General features: G+C 36.3%; 2 protein-coding genes across 2 annotated transcripts in view; both read right to left on the bottom strand.

The window, feature by feature from the left end:
- LOC126926807 (uncharacterized) overlaps nucleotides 1-7,140 on the bottom strand; it is a 29,776-nt gene extending 22,636 nt beyond the window's left edge. The window contains exon 1 of the mRNA XM_050743181.1: nucleotides 6,900-7,140. Coding sequence (XP_050599138.1) covers nucleotides 6,900-6,918 — 19 coding nt within the window. The 5' untranslated portion in view covers nucleotides 6,919-7,140. The remainder of the gene's footprint in view (nucleotides 1-6,899) is intronic.
- LOC126926830 (A disintegrin and metalloproteinase with thrombospondin motifs 3-like) overlaps nucleotides 1-23,431 on the bottom strand; it is a 305,556-nt gene that overhangs the window by 140,086 nt on the left and 142,039 nt on the right. The gene's annotated exons all lie outside the window — the stretch shown is intronic.

Here is a 23,431-nt window from a genome sequence, read left to right on the forward strand (position 1 = left end):
ACAAAGTCTTTAACTATATTTTTATGAATCTGTATAATTTTTTAGAATTTTAAAAGGATACATATATATATGCAAGATCCCTAGATTTCATGTAGGATAGGGATTCTTTTTGTTTCGCGGGTAGCACGACAGGCTGTGTTTCACGGACAGACCGATCTTCCCTTGTTTTACGGACGACCATTTTAAGAAGCACGTTTTTCCCGAACGGACGGACAGAGAGTTACATGAGAGACAAACAAGGTTACGGAATAGTTATTTAAGATTTTAAAGACTGAAGAAGAAAGATCGGTAGCTCAGGACGTTGAAAATCGATTCTCGATTTTCAGGTAAACATTGTACTAAAGACTTGTTATTTCCCGTTTATATAATTATTGTTATTTATTGTTATAAACGCATATTAATTGTCGTTTATTTTTGTATTTTATTATTTACTTCATAATAAAAACTCGATTTTCAGACTACAGAATCGATCCTGAATTATCACCAAATTACCATCTTACAAATCGATTTTCACTACGCCATGCCGTTAAAAGTGAAGCTACGTATCGCCGTGAACGAGAACGCAATGGGGAGAAAATAGAATCCATAAGAATTCATAAGAAAACCAGAAGATGAAGTATGTGATGTCTTTCCTCCAGAATATCAAGCAAGAGATCATCATCCGCGGTTATTCAGTTTATCGATAGTGAAGAAAGCCGCAAACAACTTAACCATGGTAAGCCATTACAGAAACATTGCACTCACGATGGATGACGCAACGGCAGCGTCATACATCGGTACAAGTTTAAACTTCGTGTTTCGAGATATTTACTTAGAAGAATCGGAGATCATCCCCACAAGGAAAATAAAGACCGAAATCGAAAAGCCCAATCTTCAAACAGAAACATTATTAGAGATCTTCCAGAAACAAAACATGCATGAGAGAGAAGGCACAGACTTTGTCATAAAACAATTTGATGGAACGCAAAAAGCCACAGATTGGAGTATGAAATATTCATATTTCACATACGCATCCCTTCCATACTCTAATATGAGTATGAAACCGAATACCAAAAATACAAAATCCAAACTGATGAAAAAAGGATCAAGAATTTGAAGAAATATTTGGGAAAAACAGCATCAGAATGGTACCAGACAAATCTGCTGAAGGATGAAGAATACAACTGGGAAAATTGGAAGGTGGCAGTTCAAAAAGCTTCTGGCAATAAAGGTTGGTCTGCAGTACGATACGCTTATAACTTTAAATACATTTCAGGTTCATTCACTGAATATGCCATAAAAAAGGAATGATTAATATTGGAAGTAAGGAGGAAGACTTCTGAAGAGACAGGGATAAATCTAATTGTTATTGGATTACCCATACACATTCAAGATAAAATCGATAAAGAAACAGTACAATCAACAAATGGCTTAATCGGATTCTTGGGGCAATATCAGACGAAGGGAAGAAAAACACAAGGGAGTAACGCAAGATTGGACAGAAAACCAGAGCCACCGCCCAAGAAACAACCTTGTGTGATTTATGAAGCACTGAATTTCCCAGGTCGATTTCACCCAATAACAACTCACCAAAGAAATACATGCACATACTCATCGATCATTTTTCAAGGGCTGTTTTTATGTCCACATCGAAAACACAACACACAGAAGATATCATAAAACTTATAGACTCGACAGGAGAAACTGATTGCATAAAAATTATCCTTGCAGACCGATACCCAGTGATGACATCCAAAGAAATTCAAGAGTATACGAGGAAAAGGAACATTAAATTAATTTTCACCTCGACAGACTGCCCATCCTCCAATGGACTGAACAAAAGGGTAAATCAAACATTAGTAAACAGGATCAGATGTAATTCAGACAAAAATAAGAGAAACTGGACAAAAATCACAGAAGAAAGCGTAGAAGAAAACAATAACACCAGACACAGTGTAACGGGGTTTGCCCCAAATCATTTACTGAATGGAAAAATGATTGAAATCGTCCCTAAGGAAATAATGGTGAATAAGATAAACCTAAAAAGAGACAGAGAAGAAGCATTCAAAAACTCAACAAGAAATTTCGAAATCAACAAACAAAAATACGATAAAAAAAGAAGAGAACACGAATTTAAAATCGGTGATATGGTCTTCACCCATAACGGAAAAAAAATGAATAGAAATAAGCTGGAAGAAATTAGGAAAGGACCTTTCATAATTCTAAGAAGGATTTCAAACTCCATATATGAAGTGGATAACGGTAATCGGGGATCTGAAGGGAATCTGTTCCACTCCCCATTCGAGGGGCGGTGTAAACTCCCTAGAGTTCATGTAGGATAGGGATTCTTTTTGTTTTACGGGTAGCACGACAGGCTGTGTTTCACGGACAGACCTTCTTTTGTTTTATGGACGATCATTTTAAGAAGCACGTTTTTCCCGAACGGACGGACAGAGAGTTACATTAGAGACAAACAAGGTTACGGAATAGTTATTTAAAACTTTAAAGACTGAAGAAGAAAGATCGGTAGCTCAGGACGTTGAAAATCGATTCTCGATTTTCAGGTAAACATTGTACTAAAGACTTCTTATTTCCCGTTTATATAATTATTGTTATTTATTGTTATAGACGCATATTAATTGTTGTTTATTTTTGTATTTTATTATTTACTCCATAATAAAAACTCGATTTTTAGACTACAGAATAGATCCCTGAATTATCCCCGGATTACTATCTTACATATATGTACATATTTGTATATTTATATATATATATATAAATACATATATATATATATATATATAGAGAGAGAGAGAGAATGTTACAAGGAAGTAATCTAAAACTCCGTAAATTTGTAGTACATGTTTAATGAGAGAAGTATTAAATATCTGATAAGCGTAGATCCAAAAATTAATCCTATTTATTTGATATACCGTACTTTTTATTTAACATTTAAATCGAACGTTTAAATCGAACCCTCGATAGAATAGGTAGAATAAACGTGTCCAATAAAATAATCTCCTCCATCATCTGATTTGAATTCAACGAATTTTTTTTTATGAATACACATAGAGAGAAATCTACCTATTGTGGACACACGTACAAATCAATAAATAATGCATGTCGTGCAATATCGGCTACAGAAGGAATAAATAGAGAATTATGTATTATCCACAGATGGCAGTTATACAGTGACTACGAAAGGTATTTAAATAATATGAATATAAATACATGATACAGGTATTAAACTTGGTATTATTTAGTGGTACTTTCATACGATTATAAGGATTTGATTTGAAATATAAAAGCTGATAGGAAAACGGTTCATTGGAAAATATGGACACGCGCAAATATTTTCTCGTGCCCGCAGTATATTAAAACAGAAAGTCAAATATTTCTTATCAATGGCGAAGGATATTTTTCTCTTCTTCTTGACCCAGCAATTGGATTTCATCAATATTATATAACGTTGATTAAAATTTCCTTTTCTCTCGAGTGAGTACTATAAGATCACAAAATAACATAGATCTTTTCTTTGCAACTTGCTGAATATAAAACTGCGTCCTTTTACAGGCAACCATGTATATTCCAAGCGTGATGAAGGGATTAGACCATCGTATCGTAAATTATGCTTACTTCCAACCCCAAAGGCAGACTTTCTATGTGCTTGTCTCTTTGCTTCGAGGGCCAGCGAACTCCTCACTCTATATGACAGAAACAGCCTAGAATCCAGGGGGAAATTTGAAAGTCAATCAAGGAAGGAACTGCAAGATGGACAGAGCAAGGTCTCGTAGAAATGTATGTGAGATTCGTTTCTCGCAAATTACGAGATACGGAAACGTTTAAAGTCATCTACAGGCGGAAATCTGTTCAAGACAGTCGCGGTAATGTTTCGACGTTATATTTTATACGTTAAGCCAGCTATTCTTTAAATATGTTCTTTGAAATTAAGTAAAATCAAAGTAGCTGAAAAAGTACAGCTGATAAAATTACGTTCAAAACGTGAATGAACAATAATTTTTACTTTCGTTACGCTGTTGTTATCGATTATCCATTATTTCTTATGGCAAGAAATGGGAACGTGCTTAATTTACGATAAAAACGAGAAACAATACGTAAAATATTTTTCACGATAAATTATTTTCATATTGTTTGAAATAATTTTACGCTTCCGCGATATAAGTGGCGAATGTAATTGAACAAGAATCATTTTTGATAAATGTAACAGATATATACCGTATATATATGCAAAATATATTATAACGTGTTAATTCATAAAGTTACTTAAAATTATTGGAAATCTATGTACGTAGGTATGTTTAAATATTTCATTCATGTTTTTATTCCATTGAATTGCAAGTTATATAAAATCATTTCATTAATAGTATAGTTAAATAATATAAGAATTGCGAATTAAGAATATTGTTTATTAGTGATATAAATAATTAAATTAGTAATAATGTATACTTAACACGTTCTTGTATTTTGCTATTAAGGTAGAATTAAATGGTTAAAGAATTAAAATTATTTCGCTCTTCTTTCAAAATTATTTCAATCTCGATCTCATGTTTTAGAAGGGAAAACTATAATTTTTGTTCTTAAAACATATCATCCCCTAATAGTCTGCGTTCGAATCATGATTATTCTAAAAACCACTATGATTGTGTTATTGAAATAACGTCATCAACTAGTTTCTTAAACTACGTAGATGCTACTGAAACAAACTACGTACATGCATAGTAAGTTTATATGAATATTAAACACAAGAAACTTCGTTTGACTTGATTTGGCTGAAATCAGCTTGTCGAAGTGCATCATAGAAATAAGTCACGTCGATCAAAGTTGTAGCGCAATATCTATTAGACCGTCATTAAAGTCATCGTTGGTACATTAATAGATGGTATCACACAGTTAAACGACATGTCATAATATTCTTTCATCTAAACCATAGTAGCAACAGACTGTTTCCTACAGACTAGAGGTATTTCATGGGACGATCATATAAATTCTTAAATACAATAATGTATAATACACATACGTACATACATGAACCAAGTCTGTAAGCATAATCTATAGACTATAATAAATACGTGAAACATTTTGAATTCTGTATTAGATTTGAAGAAATCTCGAATAAATCAAAAGATATTAAATACTACAAAACTGTGAGCATTATTAAGGATTAGGATGTGATTTTTTGAAAGATATAAATATAATTTATGAATAATTTCAAAGATGAAGGTGAAAGAAATCTGTAACAAGAATTAGTCCCTTAAGGAAACGTTAATTACTTTGTTACTGTAGAAACACTTGTGGATTCTTCGATATAAAACTAACAATTATCTTTTATCTAAAGGATATGTTATAATACAAAGATCCTTAAAATTATTCGATGGAATATCCAATTGATATTAATGCTGATTACCTACTTTTTAACCTATCATTTACAAAGAACAGTTTATTTATCGAAGCTATAAACTCTTTTGCCCGCTTCAGAGCTTCCATCGACGATTTATGACGTACATGGTGCAATAATGCCTAATGCGATTCTCTTTAATATCCCATATTGCATACATTCTCGTACCGATTACACAAATTGTTTGAATTCAAGAAACATGCGATCACTATACCGGTATAAATTTGTTATTTACTTGATCTGAAATATCCTTTCAAGTTTGAAGTGAAATTGAAATTCTTTCAAATAATCTTTGACTTAAAGATGTTATTTATAGCTTCGCGTTTATCGATATTGATTCCCTAAATTTAACTGATTTTACATGTATATTTATTTTACGATTTAAGCATTACATGTTAGTTTAAGTATCATTTACATACCAGCTACTTGAAATCCATTTAATTTCATGTAACAACTAATTACAGAACAAGGTTTAATTTTTACGCTAACTAAGCTCAAAATGTCCATGAAGCATGATTTGTTTCTGGAAAGTCATTTAACTATTTTAACTAACGAAATGTATAACGAAAACTATCGATTTTCAGAACTTTATAATATAATGGAATCGTTTTACATATTTGCGGACAAACAACACAACAGTTTTCGTCTATGAATACGAAACAAAAAATTTAAATAAAAATTATATTAATCCTTTCGGTACGAGTTGTTTTTTAACATCGATGGTACGTATAAAGCAGTAAAGCATGTGCGTGACCTGAATACATTTCCGGTCTTTTTATAACGATTGTGAACAAATAATGTAAAACTATAACTTCAAAACTATAACGTATGTTTCCAGATAAAGAAAATAATCACAGACTTCGCTGGATGCATAAGCATTCATAGACAACATCAATGGAATTTTTTTTGATGAATATGTCCTTCTCCTGTAGGAAAGTATGAGATGACTCGTTTGTTTGTAAGAAATGTTCAAGAGCAGTTATGAAATCATTTACGGATTTCACTACGTTTTACATATTCGAAACTTTCCATCTTTGCATTTCTTTTCTGTCTCCCCTTTCTCGTGAATACTTAAATACATGATTTTTTCAAAACTTCACAAAAATAATCGTAAGAATCTATTCTATTTTTTCTCGTATATTTCCTTGTTTGGAAAAAGGAATAATTTATGACTTGTAATTTGTAAAATTACGCTAATAATATCAGTTTACTTGTACAAGATGGCCACCATACACATATTTGTCACATTAGAAAATATAGACCTAACCAAACAGGAATATTACACATTACAAGTTAACGTACATATATATGTAGTATCTATTTACAAGTATCGCAGATTACCTCTTGAAAAGTAAGAAAACATAAAGACTAAAGTAAAGTTGTAAATCTAAACTACAGTTCAAGTTATACAAGGCATGCAAAGCTTCTCTTGAAACGTTAGGTGCGTACTTCGATATACAATATAAAGAAACATAGCCCGCGAGAAAAGCTATATAGTACATACCATACAGATCCCTCGCCATAACTTTGTCAATATGCGCAACGAAATCGGTAATTTTCGCGCCACCACTCAAACGCCGTTTCCCTCGCTTTGGATAATTGAATTAAATCCAGATCGTCCATGTTTACAGCGAAGCAACATGTAATACCGCCAAAAGTGCTTTCCACCCCCTCACATAACTGACATCGGCCGTCCGTGGATCCAACGGAAGGATTTTGAACGTTGGAGAATGCGTAACGCTGATTGGCTATTGAGCTCGGGGGTCGATCGTATAAAGGGACGCCGGGTCGCAACGAGCCTCACAGTACCGCTTCGACTGTGAACGCGATAGGAATTGGACCGTTTATTTTACAAAGCTCATTTATCTTTTGCAACAATTACATTCGAATGTCTTTTCAAGCGCTAACGACATAATCGACGTTTGGTAAGCGATTAGTAACTGCGAATTCGTAGAATTCGTGGATAATTCTCGAGCTGTTTCGTGCGTACGCGATATTAAGTGGCACGCAAACAGGTGCACCTATTCGCGTAGCGCAAGAAATGTATCACGGAGGTCGTTGCAGGTAATATCCATCGACAGACGGGACAATTCGGGTGCACGATCTATGCCTATGACTGTGCAGTAGGGCATACTCTTCTCGACCACTTGTCTGGCGCCAACCACGACTATTGTCTCGCGAAGGCCAAGCTGTAAATCTTCGTTGCTTATACCGTTTTCTTGGTGAGTGTTAATTTTTTACTTATTCGATGGTATAATAATACCGTTATTACGAGGTAAAAGTTTTGTTAATTTTCATCAAATTCCGTTCGTTTTTCATTACCAATTTTCAATAAATTATCGTTGCTTGTCTGTCGGATTCGTATTATTATAGTATTTTAACTGTCTATGTTTTTAACGTTCCATGGCTAGAAATCCACGAACAGTACACAAATTACCAATTGCTGTTCTTTTATCTACGCGACGTTTAATTTCCGTTAAAAATAAATTACGTTTAAAAAACTAGTTTAAAAAAATGACTCGGTTAACCGGTTAATATCGGATTCTTGCTATAGTTGTTACATGACTTTTTACTATTTTTTGTCTATTGCCAAATAACCTTTCTCATGGTAGGCGGATCGTACACGATTATAACGTGGAGAAAACGTGAAGGGTAATCGTTTTACTAACTCGTTGCCTTAATTGGTTTACCTTAACTATGTTGGCTGTGTCAACCGATGATACGGGTTACGCTTATTTCATTGTTCACGCAACACGGTATAACGGTACATATCTGGAATCTGCATAGATGATTAGGGATGAATGTTATGGAAATTTCCAATCTAAACAACCCAGTCTTCAATGAGTATCGATCGATCGCATTTTAATGTCGTTAATTACGAGCAATTATATTAATGAAACTATCGTAAATCTTGTACAAATAAAAACAAAAAAGGATCAAGAAATTAATATTATTGTTACCATCGTTGCGCGCAAATATTACGTACAGTGGGTATTTTATCGTAAGAAGGAACATATTACTTTGTCCCAAAAGTTTCTTTCCTTTTATAAGGAAATTATTTAATTGTTAGTACATACGCATCTTCTAACGAATGGGAACAACTTCGAGTCACCGTAATCATCATATCGAATGGAGAAAAAAAAAGATCGAAAAATATATATATTGGAAACTTTGAATCTAAAATCTGATATTTATACGAACGTTGTAGCACGAAATTTAATTTCTCTTCTTTTTCCGGCTTCCGTAAAACGACTGCGTCTAAAGGACTTTCGAAACTTAATTATCCCGGTTGAATCTTTAAAGTAATATACATGGACTAACTTTTCATTGAAGACACCGGTAAGGAAGAAAATCGCCAGGAACTGGTAATTATCGAGCGCTTCCACAATGAGTAGACGGTCAGTTTGTCTAACTCCTTCATTCAAGGATAGCGCATACTTGAAGTGTTTCCTACTCCGGGGACTGTTATTGAAATGCTTGGAATTGCACGTATAGTTGCGCAGTTATGCGTTTAAGGGCCACATCTGTCATCTCGATTTTTTTATTATCGTTGCACACCACCTTGCATGATTTTAATAATATTTAGACAGAAGAAAAAATATGAATAAGTATTCTTGTTATTATTTGCGTTATTAAGTCAAAATGGAAAATACCTTCGGTTCGAACAGTTGATTTTAATCAACTTTAGTTGAAATTCGATTTGTACTTTGGAAATTTTAATCGGTTGCAGAATATATAATATTAGAATATATAATAACGGATATAATATGCAAAGTTAAATGTATTCTACGTCATTGTCATTATTGTTATTGTTTGATCGTGATCGGAGAATAATATTTTAAAAGACATGACGAATATATGGCATAGAATTTGTATTATGAGATCGAAATGGAAGATACTTTTAGTTCGAAGGTTTGATTAAAATTCAAATTTCATTGTGCTTGGCGAATTTCCATCGATCGTAGAATATACAGCTAAAACATCGATGTAACATCGAAAGTCAAGCAATATTCTACTTTCTCGTTTCGCTTGTTATCGTCATGTACAGCCTCGTAATATTTTTAAAACCATAGGACACATATAAATGAGATATAAATACGTAAGTGCGTTATTAAATCGAAATGGCAAGTACTTTCGGCTCGGATATCGATCAAAATAATATTGAGAGTGAAATGCAAGCTATGTGTATCACGCGTTATTTCAGCGCGAAGTTTCGGTGAAATTGAACCGAAAAATTTGATTTCAACGCAAATCAAACGCTGGTTGGCCGTGTCAAAAACATATCGCCGTATCCACTGTTTTGGTCCGGTTATTTCACGCGTGATGACACATATGCAAAATTGAAAGTCCTTTACAACGTACGTACACAAGTGTCCCGTGTGCTTCTTATCTCTCCTTACGCATAAAACGCTATGTGTATATTTCGAAATATGAGAAACGGTTGATTTGCTGTACAAAGTGCAACGTCACGTGATTTTTATCGAAAGCTATAACCATACCAGATATAACGTTACAGAATAAAATACGTCGCGAAATACCATTACAGCGTGCTTGGTTTTATTTTCTAATCTTTTTATCCTAACTTTGTCATTTCGCTCGTGCGTGTGCCTTGTAACGTAACGGTAGTAATACAGTTTTTACGTTCACTCGCATACGTAGCTTGCAACGTAGTATACTTTATGTTCAGACTGCTGGCCATAAACTCGATTTACAATAATTATCCTCCCTCTTGCCTTGTATTCTCGCTTAATCATACACACACACACGCAAAACCTTATTTTTATTATTCTTTTATTTTATTCTTTTTTTGTTATTTTACCTTCAGTTGCGATACGTAAAAGATTCTTGTAATTACGCTCCATCTAAGTGTTAGCCTTATACCTCTAACGTTATAAATAAATTCTTAATATCGAATCGACATCGCAGAAAAGGTAAAATATGGAACACTCAGATCGGTTAACAGAACAGAAATGTAGTTGTTCGCAATCATCGAGATCCGAGCATCAAATTGTTTGACTACTCGATGATCCACATTTTGCCATCAGAATAATAAATCTAAAATTTAGCGAAAATAGTTTCTGGCAAAATAAACGTTCAGAAAATGAACGACTAACTGAGTGAAGTAGCCTATAGTCGTTTGGCAGACATTCATCATCGATCGGATTAAGAAAGAAAGGGAGACCTGTTCCATATTTGGCCACTTTCCTCTATGTATGTAAAGTGTTTATAACGTAAAATGCTAAAGTCGAACCTTGTTAGCTCGAAGCCCAAGGGATGAGCAAAAATTTCCGAGTTCTAGAGGTTTCTTCTTATCGAAAACGTCGAGCAAATGAGGTTCGACAAGCGGAAATTCGAAGGAGTACGAAGGTTGAATTGCGTTCATCTTTTCAGGAAACGTTGGTATTTTAAGGTTCCCCTTCGAATTCGTTTGATTCGACGCAAAAGATCAACCCCTGTCATTTTTGCGACTTAATGCGTCTCTCGTTTCAAATATGTCAAATTGACAGAATAGTAGAACATCGACTACGCGAAAGGATAAACAATTAATTTTCCTCTTTGTCATTTGCACGCATTCTAATTCGTTCTTTTTCTCGGAGATATCGGATTTCGTTCACCCGTGAAGGTCACAAACTTTTAGACAAATCGTTGCAATCTCCTTTACATCTTCGATGTGTAATACGAATGGATACGATGGATACGATGGATAATACGAAATCGTTATCGATGTATTAGGTATAATATCGGTTGGTCGGAAAATTCGTTCCGATTTTTAAGGAATTTAATAAAATAAAAGCTTTGCTTAGTACCTTTCCATTGAGGAAATTTCAAGTATGTTTTCATTTATGTTTTTAAGCATATCACGCTGAAAAAACGTTACTGTAAATGTTTTTAAATATGCTCGTTGATTTTTAATAAAATATTACACGTGTTAAACGCTGCTGGGAAAGTTCGTTCGGATTTTTAACTCTTTGGACGATGTAAAAAATCATATTGAAAAGTTTCCCGCCGGAAAGCCTGAGAGGTTCTGGAAGAATGGATATTCAAGTTGCGTGAAATATGGGAAAAGTTTGCGGAAGAAAAAATCGTGCCTGTATAATTCGATAAACGTATTTCGAGTAGAAATGCAAATTAGAACCAAAGGATCTTTTCAATCGTTCGAAAAATACGTGGCAATTCAGGCTATATGCTTGTCAGAGCATCCGCGGAATATTAATTCTGTGTTATAACAGCCACGCATACTCCACGTTTCACGAGTATACTCGTCGTCGCTTACTTTTCGCGACGCATTTTAACACGCTTCTCAGAAAGGTCGCAACAACTAACAGCTTCATATCGTATAAATAAATTAAATCTTTTTTAAAAACATTTTGGCCATTGTATCTTTGATAGCTAAAACATTTTATTCCAGACAAATCCCTTGCTTCGTGCAACCAACACCGAATTATTTTAAATTAGATTGGTCGTTTGGAAAGAAGATACGCGTTTTCCTTTGCCCGCCAATTTGACAGGTGTTGGTAAAAACACGGTGGAAATGACTGGCGCAATGACGAAAAACCTTTAGCTTCCATCGATATGCGTCTGACGTCGACCTTCGAAGAAGTTGGGATACAACTTGCGTCTTACATTTTTCGTCTCGCGTTATTTGCGTAAATATACAAAGAAAGACAGACGTCTGTCTCAGTGTGGTTCCGATCGTTCGGGATCTAAATTCAGACCTAAAACTGTAGGTTCATTCTTCGCCATCCGCACGCTGTTCTCGTGATTCTTTGCCCAGAGTTTCATAAGACAGTCGCTAACGAGCTCGCTAACCGAAAGGTCTGCGACTGCGACCAAATGCTCTGGAACCGTACGACTTTTAAAACGATAAGGATTGACGACGACGAAGACTGAAAATGCGAAATATATATATATAATGCGTTCGTCTAATAACGCACGCACATTCGTACGGTAAATACCTGAGGTTATTTGGTGCAGGATGTGTAGATGTTTAATAGTATATTTATTAACAATTCTCGTTTTCGACTCTTTACGTACAACTCTTGATTCAACAAATGTTTTCTTGATCCGATTCGTTTCTTTTTGTCGCCCTTTAATATCCCCACTACGCACGCGATTGGTGGGCGTCGCGTTGTCACGTAACAACGGTCTCGGACGCCCACCAATCGCGTGCGTAGTGGGGATATTGAGAGACGACAAAAAGAAACGAATTTTATTTTTCCAACGTCATTTTCGTCCGTGACCGTTTACACGTGGCAATGGTAGCGGACACCTACCAACTGCGTGCGCAGTAGGGATATTGAGAGACGACAAAAAGAAAGGAATTTAATTTTTCCAACGTCATTTTCGTCCGTGACCGTTTACACGTGGCAATAGTGGCGGACGCCTACCAACCGCGTGCGCAGTAGAGATATTGAGAGACGACAAAAAGAAAGGAATTTTATTTTTCGAACGTCATTTTCGTCCGTGACCGTTTACACGTGGCAATGGTAGCGGACACCTACCAACCGTGTGCGTAGTGGGGATATTGAGAGGCGACAAAAAGAAACGAATTTTATTTTTCGAACGTCATTTTCGTCCGTGACCGTTTACACGTGGCAATGGTAGCGGACGCCTACCAACTGCGTGCGTAGTGGAGATATTGAGAGGCGGCAAAAAGAAAGGAATTTTCCTTTTCGAACGTCCTTTCGTCCGTGACCGTTTACACGTGGCAATGGTAGCGGACGCCTACCAACCGCGTGCGTAGTGGGGATATTGAGAGACGATAAAAAGAAACGAATTTTCGTTTTCGAACGTCACTTTCGTCCTTGACCGTTGTCACGTAACAACGGTCTCGGACGCCCACCAATCGCGTGCGTAGTGGGGATATTAAGAGACGACAAAAAGAAACGAATTTTTTTTTTCCAACGTCATTTTCGTCCGTGACCGTTTACACGTGGCAATGGTAGCGGACGCCCACCAATCGCGTGCGTAGTGGGGATATTGAGAGACGACAAAAAGAAACGAATTTTATTTTTCCAACGTCATTTTCGTCCGTGACCGTTTACACGTGGCAATGGTAGCGGACACCTACCAACTGCGTGCGTAGTGGGGATATTGAGAGACGACAAAAAGAAAGGAATTTTATTTTTCCAACGTCATTTTCGTCCGTGACCGTTTACACGTGGCAATGGTAGCGGACGCCCACCAATCGCGTGCGTAGTGGGGATATTGAGAGACGACAAAAAGAAACGAATTTTATTTTTCCAACGTCATTTTCGTCCGTGACCGTTTACATGTGGCAATGGTAGCGGACACCTACCAACTGCGTGCGTAGTGGGGATATTGAGAGACGACAAAAAGAAAGGAATTTTATTTTTCCAACGTCATTTTCGTCCGTGACCGTTTACACGTGGCAATGGTAGCGGACACCTACCAACTGCGTGCGCAGTAGGGATATTGAGAGACGACAAAAAGAAAGGAATTTAATTTTTCCAACGTCATTTTCGTCCGTGACCGTTTACACGTGGCAATAGTGGCGGACGCCTACCAACCGCGTGCGCAGTAGAGATATTGAGAGACGACAAAAAGAAAGGAATTTTATTTTTCGAACGTCATTTTCGTCCGTGACCGTTTACACGTGGCAATGGTAGCGGACACCTACCAACCGTGTGCGTAGTGGAGATATTGAGAGGCGACAAAAAGAAAGGAATTTTCCTTTTCGAACGTCCTTTCGTCCGTGACCGTTTACACGTGGCAATGGTAGCGGACGCCTACCAACCGCGTGCGTAGTGGGGATATTGAGAGACGATAAAAAGAAACGAATTTTCGTTTTCGAACGTCACTTTCGTCCTTGACCGTTGACACGTGGCAACGGTAGCGGATGCCTACCAACCGCGTGCGTAGTGGGGATATTGAGAGACGACAAAAGGAAACGAATTTTCGTTTTCGAACGTCATTTTCGTCACGCCTTTTTCCAAATATTCGGTGGAGGGATTGTAGGGATATCGATGACTGGTTAGGCCTATTTTCACTTACGCTTCGATGTTATACTTGTATCGACGAAACCGTTGGAAAGTTTTGTTATCGCAGCTACATACGTAAGTGTGTAACACAGATTAACCATCGTACCTGATTAACACTAACTCTTAACGAAATGAATAAGGGCAAATGCACAATTTTAAATAAAATTTTCTATGTCGTTTCACCGGGCTTGGTAAGATTAGCGTTGAACAAGGACAAAAGGCGCCTTTATCCGTCTAACAGGGCATTCTCTTCCCATTCTCATATCGCATCCATTTACACGGTAACGTACGACCCTCGTACTCTGTATTTCTATATCTTTATGGTTATTCCAGACAATGTCAACAATAGAAAGAAAGATTGGTTGCTGACGGCTCGTAACGTATAGCTGGAAAAGTTGGAGCTGCAGAGAGCAACTTGTTAGAGTAGCGGCAATATGGAAGTTGTACTCGCACAGGTAAACTTGGCCATGTAGAAGTCTGGGCTGGGTTAGATCGTGTTCTAAACTCGAGTTACAGAGTTAAAATAACGTATCCGGACGTGTAGATGATTCGAGTTAAAGCAAGCATTATTTTCACTTATAGGAGGCAGCGAAACGAAAGGAATCAAAGAAAATTGTTACAGCCTCGTGCAGGTTTTTGAAGTCATAGGGGCTCGATCGTAAAACAAAATTCGCCGAACGAGCGGGTATTCTATTTACCTGATAAAGTTAAATATTATCGCCCGCGCTACAAAAGAAAAAATCTATTATCCATTTGTTCCTATCTCCACCATTTACATACACCGTTTTTGCAACGGTAAAATTCCTTTGCAAATCATTTTTTAACGAAAACTACGAACAATGTTTTCCGCGTTACTCTGACGCGCTTTTAATTCGCCGTGCTTCATGCGGCTTTTGTCGCAGCCGCTAGCATTGAAATACGTGTCGCGGAAAGGTCGTAGTTGAAGCTGCGCAATAGTAAAGGAAAAAAGGCGCGATATCGGTTCATGTTGTAGGCGATTCGGCGTAAACGCGTGGGAGAGATACCCTGCAACGATTGCCGCGCTTTATTAACTAGCGTAGAGAAGTTGAAAGCGAGAGAAAATTTCAGTGACATCGATGAACACCCAGCGGTATGGAATACGGGTCACGCTTATCCCGGGCATCGATTGGAATTACTCGCACGAGATACGACCACGGATAAACGTTTCGAGGAACTTTTCCGTTGTTCCCAGCGTCGTCTCCTCCGATTTGCGAAATCTTTCGTACTTTTTCCGTCGATGTAACGAGCGTAGTTTCGGTCCAATTGGAACAAGGGTCGAAGAAAGGAAGCGAAATTGCTTTTTGACTCTCGATAGCTCGCTAAATCGCGACCTAGCAAACAACGAATCAGCTTACGCGGAAATGCTGCATTTATGCATAAGAAGCGCGCAAGCCAATTTCTTCGAAGATAATTACGTTCAATTAGCATAGAATTAATATCGTAAGGTCGGAATTTTTTTCCTTTTTATATAAAATAAAAACTGGTATTTTTAACGAGACTTTTTACTCGAGCAGAAAGAACGAGATTGGTTGTTGGTTGAAGTAGCAATAACGATGTGACGAATATCATCATTCGTTCGTTTCACTATTAATTTGGTGACGTTTTAACGACCAGGTATACCGGTTTCATGTTCTGTGCGAAACAATCAGATTGTGACACGTATACGTGTGGGAAATGTTTAAAGATTCGGAAGATAAAAGAAGCGAGTAATAGAATTTAAGGATGCATAGAATTCACAGAATATGCAACGATATATAGGACATTCAAAGTATAATCTTCGTTAGGATATTTAAAAAGTACGACAAATATCTGTCCGGGTTTTAACACTTTAGTGTGACCGTAAAAATATAAATATTCGTATATCCACAATGTAAATATAAAAATTTCAAATAATATTTCCATGTGATGTGGAATAATCGACGAGGAAGTAACAGTCGAAGACTGTTTGATGCACCCTTCTTGCGTGTCAGTATTGTTTCATAAAAATGAATTTAAAAGAAACTATTTGGAAATTGAGGTGGAAGATACCCTAAACTACGATAAAAAATACACACGTACACACTATTTATACATACGTACTGAGAGTGTTCCAAGGATGAAATGTTAAACAGCGTTGAATATTAAAACTATTTTAAAAATTAGAGGAAAATTAAGCCAGCTTACTGCTATTACTATTAGGACCGAGTATTAAGAACCAGATGTTACTAATCAGATGAATAATGAATGAACGAACAACGCAACGACAAGAACAAATTCTTTTTTTCGAATAAAGTCATCACACACACGCGCGCTTGTACGTTCACCTGAAGTATATAATAATTTATTATATTAATTAATAAGCCTATATACTCTACAATGATATAATTAGTTAATCGTTGAGCGTGGTATCGCAGGAAATGCGTGGACGAAACGTGCAAGTGCATGTTTATGCTCGAACGAGAAACTAAGTTTATCGAATAATTGAAAATATTCCGCGAACCTATTCCATAGAATTAAATAAAACGTGGCTTTAAACGTTATAAAATTCCTTCTTCTTCTCGTCTATTCGATTTAAACCCGACTTTTTCGCGCCTTCTTCTCGAACGACAGTAAATTAGAGTTGGAAATATTTAACGTCTCAAATAAATAAATAAATAAAAACTAATCGAAATTCTGGATTGCGTGATTGTGGGAATAATTTTCCCAAGTATTGAAAATTCAGGCAACATAAAGAGCTTAATACGTAAAGATCGAAAGAATGATCGAAAAGTAAAATAGAATTACCTGTCTGTATTATTTATTCCCGAAACTAATGAACTAAAGAGAAAGCGAATGAAGGTGAATTTCCTTTTGAAATTTTATCTCGCATGGGCAAATTACTCTATACTTTGTAGTACGTATACAGGAAATTCAATTTTCATTTAAATGCGGTGCACGTAACCTCTGGTCTATCGAAAGGAGAAACCTACCTGAAGAGTTCAATTCTGCCATGTGATATTTAGACTCATTCTTCTTTCATACATTTTTTCTATATTTCCATTTTAACCTCGTTTCTCCTTTCTCCGCTACCGATAATTTCGCGTTTCTGTCTCCTCCAATGTTTCATCTGTCCACGATCTGTGCAGTGTACGGGTGTCTCGTAGAATTTGAATTTCAATGCGCCGACAATGAGTTACCTACCTGCGGCTTGGAAATTATTTTTCATCGTCCTATTCGAGAGAGTTTACGCAATAGGTAAATTTCGTTTGTTTCGATAAGTCGGTCAAATTAGAAGCGATGCATAATAAAATACGGGTAAAATGTTTCGGGCGAGAAAGACTCCGTGGAACAGCGATTAACCTTTCGCGATTGCATGTAGATTCGATGACGAACTCGAAGATTCTTTATATCGAATAACCTTTGAAGCCACCATCTATGTTTATTTGTTAAGATTCAGATTCAAGTGATCGACCATTTCTGATTTCAAAGAGATGGCTTGGCTTTCTTATTTAGAAGTTTTACATTCGATCTTATGTACGAAGGGAACGTGAATCTTTATATTACTGCAGGGAAAGCTTGAAAGTTGGGGAAAAGTATTCTACATTCGTATTCTACATTCAAAAGTATTCGTATTCTACATTCACCTTTGTTCAATTCATTTTTATGTAAATCATTCCGCGACACAGATAATCGCAATAGAAAAGGACTGAAACTTCGATAAAAACGTCCCGACAATCCGATAAAAATTGTCTATGCAAAGATATTTAATGTTTCCCACGCCTTTCCTCGATCTAATGTTTCTCATCTAATTTTCTATTCGTGCATTTATTCTTCAGACTCGACGAAAAGATTCGCGGACATATATACATGTGGTTTCACGAAATTCTCGGGAAACCGTCCAATTTTCCAATCGTCAGAAAGATTCAGTCATTGATATGAAAATTGGTTTTGTTCCGCTTTCGAAATTTTTCAATTCGTCCTACTCGGGTTTTTGAATCCGATTGGTCTGCCCCCAACAACCTTACGACGAATCGCTCGCTAGGAGACGCCTCCATAGATGTCGGTAGAATTCGTCCAAGTCAAAAATATCCCTGGATCGTCTACCCCCTGCGGAGCAAAACAGATTTCAAGAAAATTTTCTCCGCCCATTATCCAGCAGCGTTTCGTCTTAATGAACAGTTCAAAAGACTATTAATCAGAGGATACGCCGCACGAAATCCTTTTTACGATCCGTCTCACAGTTTGCTAACCGTCGCCAGTAACAAACTCCAATCTGTTCCACAATCAACTCTAATTTCAAGGCAACCTCCACGCTAATTTCATTTTGGCATTCCAAATCGTATCTCGAAATGGAAATCACGTCCGAATACCCGGAAGATATAGTTCGCGGATCATCTCCGCGGGAAACATCGACTTTCTTTATTAATTCGTAATTGAGATTGATTTGTGTGGTTCGCGTGCTGTAATTCTCCGTATGTGCGTATAGCGCACGCGTGTGTGCGAGATACGTGACGGGGGAAAAAATGTGTGGGCGAATGGGAAAGACAGGGGTGGAAAAGAAATGTAGACGCCCAGTGGTTGCAAACAGTATCCGTACGTCGGTGTATTTACTGCTTCATCTACGTTGGCGGATAAGGTGAGGCAGCTTCAAATTGATACATCACGAATTTTATTAAGTTTTCTTCTTTCTAAAATTTGTTCAAAATCGTCGACGATAATCGTCTATTCTGTGGCACGTACGTGCCGGTGGCTGTGAAATTGCAGCAAGTCGTATACGATGGAGGACGAGAGGAAGTTTAAAAAAAAAAAGGATAAAAGAAACGCGACAGTTTTAGAAAAAAAGAAAAGTTGTAATTGATAAGAAGAATTGGATTGCGAACAAGCTTGATACGGATGACTGTCTTCAACGTTGTTGGTGATGAAAGTCGCAATTAGTACGTAAGGTGCAGTTATCGTACACAGTTTTGTGAATTTTAAACTTCCCTTCGATCGCCGCTGTATCTCGTTTTTAGACGCGTTTCGACGTTCGACGTTCGGCGTTCGAGCGCGTTAAAAAGTATTTTTCCGACACGCAATAAAACGTTTCGTAAAATATACGATCTTCTAAAGTGAGATTTACGCGTCGTACAATTTTACGAGCAGTTTGTTCGAAAATGTGCCTCTTAAATGCTTAAATCACTTGCACTATTTTTAGAATTAATCGTATATTCTAGCTGCTGACTTACGATAATAAAAGATAATGGATTTTGTTGAAAAGACAAGTGAGAAACGAACAGATTTATTCTCTTATATCGCATATATGTATTGTAATTTTGCACCATTACATTGTTACATTCTCATCTGCTTCGATAACGAAATTTTCTGTTCCGTACGCTTTAAAGGCTCCAAGATATTTCGTGGTTCGATGGAACGTAGAATATAGCAGATCCATCGTGTCTTCACATTTTATCTTTTATCACTGACCTCTCACCTGCATATAATGTGGATTATAACGTTATTTTAGCATCCGCCTTTTCAGCGAAAGGTATAAAACGCGAAACTCCTCTTCGAGATCCATCGATGTTTCCATAAAACATTTTATATGGGGTATTACCATACACGACACTTTAAGCTTTATAAACAACGTTTTCTCACTCAGTTACATCATACGAGTTACGCCATTGCCAAATGTTAGGCCGACATTAATAAAATTACAAGATAAAACAGTCGTTTCGTTGCAATTTCATTCTACGTTATAACAGCCACACGTACTCCGTGTTTGACGAGTATACTCGTCACCGTTTACCTTTTGCGACACATTCTAGGCACACGCTTTCAAAGAGATCTGGAAGAGCTGATTAATCGTATCATAAATTCACTTATCACTCGCTTTTTATCGAGCAATTATCACAATTTATTAATCACTGACAATTAGTCGGCTAAATGGTAACATGGACCGTTAGCATGGAAACGTAGAAGCATTTCAGCGTTCGCTGCGTACACGGGATTTATCGAGAAAAATACAAGTAGAGTAGAAATGCGTTTATTGAAACAAAACTTTAATTAACGCCCAATTAACGGAACGTTTGCTGGTATTATTCGAGCAAAGAGCGATACGTAGCGAGAAAAATTGGTAAGCTTCCATTATACGAACTCCAATTATATAAACTGTTCTCGTTTCCTGACAACTTTAGATAAATCGTCTTCCGCCATATTTGTCGAACGCGGTTTAACATCCGCAGCGGTCTCTCTGAATCCCGTAAAAACTGTGAAATGAAAGAAACGCATTTTGATCGTTCGCCTGTGCAACAGAACGAACGTTTCTACGTCGCTTTTGTTATTAAATGGTTTCGTAGAAAGTATTACGTGTTTCGTAGTATAGAGCCTTTTAATACAGTGAAAATACGGTCAGTTGGAAAAATCTGCGTACATCTCTTGGATAGAAAAAATATTTTCTACGTAAAGACGCAGGCAGAGAGGCGTGTGCAGTTGTTTAAGCTGTAAGCTGTTTGATAAATGTATTTTTAATATCTTTCTCGATAAATCCTCGTACATAGAAATACTCCGAAATGCTTTCACGTGTCTCTGCTAACGATTGATATTACATTTAGCCGACTAAAAGATTATGACGCGTCAGAACGCCTAGCGTTGCAGCGCGTGAAGTAGATGCGACAGGAACACGTTTACGCGTATACGGTAATAACTTTTAGTTAAATATCAACGTTTTCCTGACTTATCATCGCTCGTACGCAGAGACGAGCTCTGTCACGAAGCTGATCCTCGCTTTAAATTCTTACGTACTTCGACGATATGATTATTTAACGGGGTGTCCTGAATTAGAATGTTCTAAAACAGCGTCTTTTTGTGATTTTTTTTAGAAGGGAAAGAAAGAAACAAAGTTATTGAATTTTGAGGTGTGGCTTTATATATATTTAACGAATACAACAAATTTTTTTTAATGTTAACAAAAAAATTATATCAGATTTCTAATCGTTTTCAATCGGCGTGAAAGATTCACCTCGTAATTCTTGACTGAAACGGAAAAACTAGAAAGGATTAAATTATTATATATTTTTCTTCTCGATGAACTAAAAAAGTTTGTCAAAAAGTTGATTTAAATAATTGTTATAGCACCTTGAAGTTTATTCTTTCTTCTTAAAAAACACATTTTTTTATTTTCCGCCTTCTTTTTTTTTTAGTCCATCGAGAAGAAAAATATATAATAATTTAATCCTTTATTGGTTCTTCGTTTCAGTGGAGGATCACGCCGATTGAAAAATGCAGCCCATGAAATAGGCTTAGAAATAATTTTACGCTGTTATAATTTTTCTTTTACTTTAAAAGAAATAAAAAGAAATTTTTTGTATTCGTTAAATATATATAAAAACATACCTCAAAATTCAATAACTTCGTTTCTTTCTTTTCCTTCTAAAAAAAAAATCACAAAAAGACGCTGTTTTAGAAGTGATTAACTTGCGATTTATCGTATATTTCATCTGTTGAAGTAACTTCATGAAAAATTCTACATCTTTATTTATGTATATCCATGGCCTGGAGATTGCTATTACGCAGATATATTGCAAATAAGGAGCGGCGCATATTATCCTACCCTTGAATGTATATTATATTCTGGGTTGCAAGGTCTAGGAACAAAGAAACTAATAAACAGATTTCTCTTTATGTTCCCTGTAGCCTCTAGCCAAAGCCAGAAGCTTACCTTTTTTGGTAATATTCTTTTGCCATAAATTTATGAACGTGCTCCCTATCGTTCCATTTTCTAGTAATACTAAAAGATTAAGGATCTGAATCAGTATTATATTATATTTATACCTTTAATTTATACCTTATATTTATACCTTTAATCATTTCAGTATACTTTTCTATTACAAATTCATCCACTCGTTATTCGATCAGTCAACGTCAAATTCAACATCATTCAAAACACGAATTAAACGACGAACGAGAAACGCCAGTTCTACGAAATATAGAAAAATAGAAACATTCCGATTTTTCTGATGAAGTTATCGTTTACAGTTATCGTTTCGAGTCAGGTGTTTCCGCTCGATGCGTAACATTTTTTACAATTGAAAGTGAAATTGTCGAGCATCGTTGAAAAAAGATTCTACGTCGCAGCATGTACGAGCAATTTCAGATAAACACAGTTTATATTTTAATCGATGAACGGAGGCTCGATCTCGAGAACGTTTGTCGAAATTAATATTTGTAATCGTGGATTTCGATAATCCGAGAATTAGCTTTTACCTGATAGAAAAGAACTTAGTGGTAAAATATTGTTTTGTCAAACGAGAGGCTGTCTTTAAGTTTCAATCATATCGGGTACTTCGATTTCTTTAGGTGACTTTGATATTAACCCTTTCCACTCTGAATTTTATTTCAATTTCGTTACCAGCAGCTCGCAACGCTTTTAAATTCAATTTGAAATTTACTTTAACTAAAAAAGAAGACAATTTAAATAAACAAAGGAAGAAACAAATTGATTTAAATACCAGTTTTATTCACACTATTGTCGTACCTTGTAATTTTTAAGTGTATGGTATATCTTGGAACAACTTCCAGGATGCAATCCTGGCTTTTTTTCGCGCGTTTCACAAAAAAAGGTGGGTCTGAAAGAATGTCTAGTGGGACTCGACAAAGGAGTTCCTGAGGTAAAAACTGATGTCGAGTCACACTCCACACAGGAATACAAAGGGTTAAATATGCCATGTATCGTTCGTGTACATACATAATTTTCTAATGTAATTTGATTAAATCCGCATGTTGCACGGTTGCACTTGATTGTCCGTGCATTAAACCACCAAGATCAATTTACTGCCGGTATCGACATTAGTATTGACATTGCTAGTATTACGCTTGACGCTTTACGCCATCAAGATCATGAAAATCTATTTCGTCTATTTTTTCACATATGCCATGCAATTTCACTCCTTATCGATATATTTCAATTTAACTTTATTCCAACTTGATCGTGGTGTTTGAAATTAGAGAAAAACGTAAAATAATAAACAGAAAATAATTCTAGTAGTTTCTTACAGTAATTTTCTAAAACGATGCTACG

The sequence above is a fragment of the Bombus affinis genome, unplaced genomic scaffold, assembly GCF_024516045.1.
Source record: "Bombus affinis isolate iyBomAffi1 unplaced genomic scaffold, iyBomAffi1.2 ctg00000059.1, whole genome shotgun sequence".
NCBI lineage: Eukaryota > Metazoa > Arthropoda > Insecta > Hymenoptera > Apidae > Bombus > Bombus affinis.